General features: G+C 33.6%; 1 protein-coding gene across 5 annotated transcripts; it reads right to left on the minus strand.

Annotated features, from left to right (window-relative positions):
- Nucleotides 1-4,832: 4,832 nt before the first annotated feature.
- ifc (delta4-sphingolipid-FADS-like protein ifc) lies at nucleotides 4,833-7,346 on the minus strand. 5 transcript variants are annotated; one of them, XM_014361240.2, is made up of 6 exons: nucleotides 7,115-7,346; nucleotides 6,809-7,006; nucleotides 5,755-5,894; nucleotides 5,461-5,674; nucleotides 5,180-5,391; nucleotides 4,833-5,101 (listed from the first exon to the last, which is right to left on the minus strand). In XM_014361240.2, the coding sequence occupies exons 1-6, from the start codon at nucleotides 7,194-7,196 to the stop codon at nucleotides 4,961-4,963; spliced, it is 987 nt and encodes a 328-aa protein (XP_014216726.2). In that variant the 5' UTR covers nucleotides 7,197-7,346; the 3' UTR covers nucleotides 4,833-4,960. The 5 variants fall into 5 exon arrangements, with proteins under 5 accessions (XP_014216726.2, XP_014216727.2, XP_089454477.1 ...); XM_014361241.2 differs by having other exon boundaries at nucleotides 4,834-5,101; nucleotides 6,809-6,985; nucleotides 7,115-7,344; XM_089598351.1 differs by lacking the exons at nucleotides 6,809-7,006; nucleotides 7,115-7,346 and adding an exon at nucleotides 6,097-6,456 and having other exon boundaries at nucleotides 4,838-5,101.
- Nucleotides 7,347-8,241: the final 895 nt, after the last annotated feature.

The raw sequence follows: 8,241 nt of genomic DNA on the forward strand, positions 1-8,241 counted from the left end.
GATGTACTTCTTGCATAAATGTCGTGCGTACGCGCCCTTTTGCACTTCTTGTGCACGTTTGATGCACTTGTGAGTGCGTTAAAGTAAAAAAATTATTTTAAGTAACTTTATGCACGTGTTGTGCACTTCTTGTGCAAAAGCATCATGCACATGCACCTCTGTGCACTTTTTGTGCACGTTTGATACACTTGCAAGTACATTAAAGTACAATACATGAATGCAAGTAACTCAACACACGTCTGACGCACTTCTTGCGCAAGCGTTGTGCCAATGTGCCTCTGTGCATTTCTTGTGTACGTCTGATACACTTGCGAGTGCACTAAAATGAAAAAATTAATGCAAGCAACTTTATGCAAGTCTGACGTACTTCTTGCCCAAGTCTCGCGCACATGCGTCTGTGTGCACTTCTTGTGCACGTCTGATGCACTTGCGAGTGTATTAAAGTAACGTAAATTAATGCAAGTAACTTAATGCAAATCTTGTGCACTTCTTGGGCAAGTGTCTTGCACCTCTACCGAGCAGCAGATTCATGTAATTCTGCAGAAACCGACCGAGCATCGTCTTATGCAATTTATTTACTAAACGAAACTTTGCGTCAGAATTGTATAAGAATTGCATTAACTGTGCTACCAGGGATGATATATATTTTCTTTGGTCATCTCGCTGTTTTTGTTTTTTTTGGAAAAAAAATCATAGGTTGCATCAATTAAAAAAATAAATTCGTAATTATGGATGTTAGTAAGAAAAGTTAAAAATGTACAGTTGTGCACATAAATGTATGCTAAATTAGAGCGTACCAGCAGTGCACATGAATTAATATAGTTATTCGGATTAATTAATGAGTTATTCGGATTTTTCACTAGAGAAACTTTCAAGAGAAAATATTAAGTATTGACAGTTCAACACGGTCTTTTATGAGAGAACAAGGTTAGGTTGCCTTTTAACAAAATATTATGGTACTTACATTATGAGTTAGATTCAAAAAACGTTTTTAGATATTTTAGTACAAAGGAAAGATGCGCAACAAAAAAACCAAATTCGCCAGGTATTTATAAAAAATATAATCATTTTCATTCGTACAGATTTGGTCATTTTTTTTGGGGGGGGGGGTGAGCCGGTGTGCGGGGACTCCAACAAGACAGCGAGTTAATGTGAGTTGTACTAACCGTGCACGAAAACGTCCGCCTACTGCATCACGGTTAATTTAACTGTGTTCAACTCGTCAGTGCTCAAAAGTTAAACCATGAAACGTTATAAATTACGGTATATACTTTAAAGCAGCTTGTTTCCGATAGTTCGAGTAAAAAAACTTGAAAACATGTTGTTTGCATGATAAAATATAACTTAAAAAAAGTTTAAAGAGACTCATTTTTCGTTAACAAAAGTGTGTTATGAATTTTCGAAAAACAAACTTTTTTTGCACAGCATTATAGTTAGAAGTCTTAAGAAAGGCTTGGCCAAGTTTTAGATTATGAATTCCAGTTTAGCAAATTCTAGAAGCAATTTTGTAAAGATGTCTCACTCCATATGAAAATACCAGGTGACAGCAGACGATGCTCAGTTTTCTCCCATACACTTAGAACAAGACCTGCTCGCGACTTTGTTTACGTTTGCACAGATATTTTTCTTCCAATTACCTGATAAGGTGCACATTTTTTGATAGGAGAGTTTTCCTCAGAAGTTAAGCTATCCATTTTAGTCTGGGTCGTAATCTGGAATTCGTGGGGGAAATTATTTGGATAGGATTTTTTGCATGATCTTACGCAAAATGATCACCTAAAAACCAATTTGCATGTTGCCAGGCTTCAAAGTTGTAGGAAAAACAAAATTTTTTAAACAAATTAAAAATATTGTTTATTTTGCCCTGGAAAAATTTTTTTTAGCTTTTTTGGACAATTCTAAACAAAAAAGATGTCTTGTAAATTTTCTCTAAAATCAATACTTTTCGAGATATTAATTGTACAAAGTTTAAAAAACCATGATAATCGCCACTTTCAAGTATGAAAAACAAAAATAAAAATTAAAAATTTTGATGTTGCCAAAGTTCTCAAATATTCTTCAAACATCCCTTGACAAAATCCTAAGGCGTTTCCGGATGTTATTTTATTGCAAACCCTTCATTTTTAATTTACAATCAAGCGTGTGCATCGTTACGGTCGGCCGCTGCTGGCCGCGGCTCTCATGCTCCGTCTCTTTCCCACTCACGAGGAGTACACGGAATTTACTGGCGCTCATATTTGATTTTAATGGTAGGTATATTATTCTTCTATAGTAATTGTGGGAATAAAAGTAATTATACAATCTTTCATATTGATGAAAAATGAGGTTAACCTAACTGTTGCTGTATAAACATACATGTATTTAAATAAAAAAAATTATTTTAAGTTAAGCCTGCACACGCTTAATTGTAAATTAAAAATGAAGGGTTTGCAATAAAATAACATCCGGAAACGCCTTAGGATTTTGTCAAAGGATGTTTGAAGAATATTTGAGAACTTTAGTAACATCAAAATTTTTAATTTTTATTGTTGTTTTTCATACTTGAAAGTGGCGATTTTCACGGTTTTTTAAACTTTGTACAATCAATATCTCGAAAAGTAATGATTTTAGAGAAAATTTGCAAGACATCTTTTTTGTTAAGAATTGTCCAAAAAAGCTAAAAAAGTTTTTTCCAGGGCAAAATAAACAATATTTTTAATTTGTTTAAAAATTTTGTTTTAACATTTTTCCTACAACTTTGAAGCCTGGCAACATGCAAATTCGTTTTTAGGTGATCATTTTGCGTAAGATCATGCAAAAAAATCCTATCCAAATAATTTCTCCCACGAATTCCAGATTACGACCCGGACTATTTGAACTTTTTTCTCATCGTGAATAAATCTCTATAGCCTCGAAATTTGTGCAACAAAGGCTAAATAATTGCTCTCGCCCATAAGAACAATGTTATATCATGCAATTTCGGGAATTTTTTTCTGGAAAATTTGGCTGATGAAAAATTTGGAAAAAATTCATATGTACTTCCAGCATGTTAAAGTACATTAATTTTTATCAGCGAGTGAATAAATCTTCTCAAAAACGACCGAACCTCCCTAAGTCAACCAGAATATTGTTTCTTACATTAAGGGAGAACTTAGTTCAGGTTAAATGTTCGTTTTCGCACTTTCAAAGGAAAGTTTTCAGCTGCAAAAGACTAATTGAGTTGGAAAAAAATAGGGGTAAGTGTACCTATCTCCGTGCCCTGCCCTATTACCGTGGATTTTGAAAAACTGATGATTACTTGTTCAAAATAAGAAATGTTTCATACAAAATAATTTTTCAATTTTAATAATCTAAAATGACGTTAATGTAGATGCAATTCAAACAGAAATATTTGTGTATATTTTGAGTAAATAATTATTTTCCACGGTATTCGGTACAACGCGCTCATTAACTGATTGTGTACGTATTTCCGCGGTGAGCGTACGTAAACATAACCCTATACTTACAGAACGCACGAAAGTTAACACGTAAACAATTAGTAGGTAAGCACGTTGATCTAACGTAACCAAGATGAAGAAAACTAAAAAAGGCAAAAAAGGCAAGAAATCGATCGAAATAAAGAAAAACAAAAAGTGTTACTCTCCAGAGACATTAAAATTAGCTTTGAAAAGTATCTATTCTGGAAAATCTATTGCTAAGTGCTCAAAAATGTATAAGATTCCTACTAAATGAATAAGCAAGTACAAAAAAAAGTAATATTTTTTTAAAACAATAAATAAGTCATGTAGAAAATGTAGGTAATATTTGCATTTTTTTTTATATTCCGCAAATACAACTTTCTTCGCCCACAGTAATACATACACGGTAATAGGTACACAACCACGGTAATACTAGCATACCGTTTTTATTCGTTTTAAAAATATTCTACTGCAGTTTTAGCTTCATAAAATTTTTTTTAATATTCCGTAAGAGATTATGTAAGATTTAAAAAAAAAAAATATTCCAAGAAATTTTAGTACATCATTTTTTATGGTGCATTTAAGTTGGAATTTTCAGTACGTGCCACGGAGATAGGTACACTTACCCCTAGCTAAGGTATCGTCATTTTCTCGAAAACATGTTATTCAAGGGCTTTCTTGTTACAATCGTTGAAGGTTAAAAAAAAAAAAAAAATAGTTATTTACGTAACAAGTGCGGAAAAGACGATTTCCCGCACAAGTATTGATTGACTCACACGAGTGCCGGAAATAACGGGAACGAGTACCAGTTGAGCACACGAGTGCGTAGCACGAGTGTGATCGCAAGGTACGAGTTACCGTCACCGGCCACGAGTGCGAGTCTATCACACGAGTGCGGGAAATCGTCCCACATGAGTTGCGTACAAGTTTTTTCGCAATGTGTGAGGAAAATAGGTACAAAATAGGTTTGAATTTTGATTTCCAGTGTGTAGCAAAATTTATTCCGGTGTGTGGCAAAACCTTTTTCACACACCTTTTCCGCACACTGTGCGGCAAAAACCTTTGCCGCACACTTTTTCCACACTCTGTGCGACAAAAATCTTTGCCACACACCTTTTCCGCAAACTGTGCGGAAAAACCTTTGCCGCACACTATGTGGGGAAATCGATTTTCCACACTAATACCAGTGCGGAAAACATCTATTTTCCGCACACTATTGCGAAAAAAATAGAATTGCACCTACAAGGCCTGTCTTAATTTTTCCTCAGTTGGCTACATATATCGCGAGAGTAACGTGACCTTTTGGAATCTTAATGGCTTTTTAGCGGAAAAAAATATTCAATCCATCACTGTTGTGTAGAAAAGTAACTTATTTTGTCAGTTACATGTGAATACATCTTAGCTAACGACTGAGAGGTGCTAATACTTTAGTCATCTAAAATCAAGCATGTACCAACTCCTCCAGCATTTTTTTTTGTACAACTCCATCACTTTTATTAATTTGCATGTAACAGTAAAAAAACTTATGCAGATAGTCCTCGATTCAGGCGTTTCACACGAGCATATGGACCAATTTCAGGATCTACAATGAAGTCCCAAATGACGGATATCCAAGAATGGTGTTGTGGTAAATCATTATAAAATTCGGAAGCAATTCTTTTAACCTAGAAACAATTGAGTGTTATTAATTATTACATACTCATTTATCAAATGTTTATAAGACAAAATAATTTAAAATTTACTTCAGGAAGTCTAGAACCTGGTACTGCAGGGAAGTCATGGTGTTCATTATGATATCCAACATTGAATGTTATGTAATTCAAAGGCCCATAATAACTATATGTTTCGTATCCTTTTTTGTACATATAATGTTCTGAAATAAAGTGACCTGCAACAGGATGTAGTCCCATAGCCAACAAAGCGCCGACCATAAAATAAACTAAAACTTTTCCACCTGCGAAGATTTTAGAGTATTACTTATTGGTTCTTTGCCATCAGAATTAGAAATAATACCTATACTTACCAAAATAATACCATACGTATGCATCAAAAGCAAGCTGAATTAATAAATTGATGAATTCAAGGAATGTTGGAGGCTTGGGATACGTTACTAATGGTCTGATGGAATAAAACAATGGCTGGAGAATCACCCAGCATAATTTGCCAAATGTGTTACAAAACAATTTAGCTTCTAACAATGTTGGTAAATCTGTATCCAATTTTTCATCTCCTTGATACTAGAAAAAAAATAAATAAATTTATGTCAGGCAAGTGTAAAAAGAAAAAATGCATATAAATTTCTTGAAAATATATGAACCTTATGGTGTTCAAGATGATATTTTTTAAAACTGATTGACATGGGAATGCAAATAGGTAAATTAGCAAAAAATCCAAATAACTTATTTGCTAGTGGTCTTGAGTGCCCAAATGCAAGGTTGTGAGAAATTTCGTGAACAGCTAAAAAATTTTGAACATGCCAGATAAATCAAAGCATAAAATTTTTTTTTTACACTTACTAACACTTCAAGTGAAAACTTTGTAGTAAAATCATTATGTTTAAATGTATACGCCATTAATGACAGTGCTGATAAATGTTGGGTTTTATGTATTTATTTTATATGAAGAAAAAACATGTTTAATATTTTATGATCTACCTGACCTAATAAATTTCAGTTCCCTTAACCTTGTTCCAGGTATTTAATGAAGTAATCTAATGTAAAGACACTCAATAATCCAAGTTACAATAAATTGTACTTTCACACCTGCGACCCTAAAGCGATCAATGTGCGACATGTATATACAGTCCGCTACGCAAACGTGATTAAGATAGACCTATAGCGCAACAGGATAGACTTAACACATTAGCTTGTTGGGGAAAATTTTATCTTGCACGCTCTATTGCGCTTCACGGGACTACGCCCTTTACGGCCACAGAGGTACGGAAAATAGTATACGCACCACGTTTGGAGGTTAAGAAATGTCTATGTAAGCTAGCTCACTAGGTGCGTTATATTTTGTTGCATAAGTAACTCTCTTCGAACGGTCTATCACACTCAAAAATTATAGCTACAACATACAGAAACAATTAAATAAAATGTAGAATAATGTACCTATGACTGAATATACATTACAGGATGACACAACGTTAAGTATTAATAGCTACTAGTGGTAGCCACTGTCAACCAGAAAAAATACACAAGTTTTCATAAAAATTTCGATACAGTAATATTGAATTTTGTATTCGTATTTTTGAATCATACGTTTGCGTTCTAAGAATATAATTTTACTACAGAAAAACAAGGATACGATATGTAACTACAAAATATTTCACTTAAAAAATTAGTTTTTAATTAAATAAATAAAAGGAGTACCAAGCATTAGCGAGTGATTTACTGGACCACCAAAGCAATAAGCTAATATAAACAGCACTGAATAGTTCAAGTCTTTTACAATATACATTGATGCATATTGCACTAACACCATGCAGGTTACAATCCACTTGAATTTTGGATCATAGCCAAACAATTTCTTGATTTGGGGATACTTTTCTGAAAAGCAAAAGTTGATTTCTAATGAATACTACACGTGTTCATATTTTATACGATGTGAGGTAAATATAAATTTAGGTAATAAGTAGTTGTTTTTTACAATAAAAACAATGCCTTTTTTATTCTCACCAAGTATCTTTTTTCGACGGCTTGCATGAGGTTCCTCGGTATAACTCCACTCAAAGTCAGTTCTAGACACACGTTGCCCCATACCAATAGTTTACTTACCTTTAATTCTGCAGCCCTATACCAAAACTGAATAATAAGAGGGTCATTGAACTGACTTGATTACGCGTCATACATTTCATTTTGCACACCTTTTATCTTATTACCTCTCTCAAGTTTCAGGTTCGTTCAGCTGAGTAATTCGAACTCATGAAAACATATTTTTGTGATCGGTTGGTTGGTCAGTACCACACCACAGTTTATACAGTTGCGACTGTTGCGACACTTCATCCGTGTGTTCCAGTATCGCTCTCCGACAACTTACCGACAACTTAAACATGATGAAGATATCGTAAGACATAATTAAGTTGTCAGTAAGTTGTCGGAAAGCGTTACTGGAACACACCCCATAGCTCATTACGTCCGCCAATGTGGCGTTGGTCGCCATATTCTCTAGAGCGCCACCCGCCGAAATTTGAATGAAATAATGTCTGGGATCGTGTTAATGAGTTTCAATTTATAAATGTAGAAAAATATTTATTGATTGCATTTTAATATACGCGTGTATATATTTTATAATAATTTCATCGATCATGAAAAAATGAGGATTATTTTAAAATGTGTAAGAATCATGTATAAATTTTATAAGAATATTATAAAAATAGTACTTACGTAGATAGTAAATAGCCTACGTGCTTAAAAAATAACTTTAAAATAACTTTATAAAAATCAAATAATCATATAAAAATATTTCTAAAAAAAGTAAAATGTAAAAAAATAATTAAGTGAATGATCGATACTCGATAAAAAAGATTCTTGTAAAAATTAGCAAAGTGCATATAATATAAAAAATATCATTCCATTAGGTTTTGTTCCTGTATTCAAGTCCAATAGTTTGATAAGAAAAAGCTGCTTCTGGTGCTTTTCAAAAAGTATCTGTCAAATATATTCAAAAGATCAAACGTAAACTAATATATCAGACCACTGTTTGTGTGTTAGAGAGGCGGCCGCCATGTTCTGTAGAGCGCCGAGCGATTGGAAATTCCGGACGCTCTTTTTCTATGGAGTGTCGCAACTGTATAAACTGTGAC

Source organism: Copidosoma floridanum, unplaced genomic scaffold (genome assembly GCF_036245765.1).
Source record: "Copidosoma floridanum isolate Cflo_tuat_1 unplaced genomic scaffold, Cflo_Japanese_pri ptg000006l, whole genome shotgun sequence".
In the NCBI taxonomy this organism is placed as follows: domain Eukaryota; kingdom Metazoa; phylum Arthropoda; class Insecta; order Hymenoptera; family Encyrtidae; genus Copidosoma; species Copidosoma floridanum.

Coding starts and splice junctions, on each gene's coding strand:
- ifc (XM_014361240.2), bottom strand. CDS start 7,196: ATGGGGCAACGTGTGTCTAGAACTGACTTTGAGTGGAGTTATACCGAG. Junction 5,895..6,808: donor AAATCACTCGCTAATGCTTG/GTACTCCTTTTA, acceptor AAAATTTTTTAG/CTGTTCACGAAATTTCTCAC. Junction 5,102..5,179: donor CAGGTTCTAGACTTCCTGAA/GTAAATTTTAAA, acceptor AATTGTTTCTAG/GTTAAAAGAATTGCTTCCGA.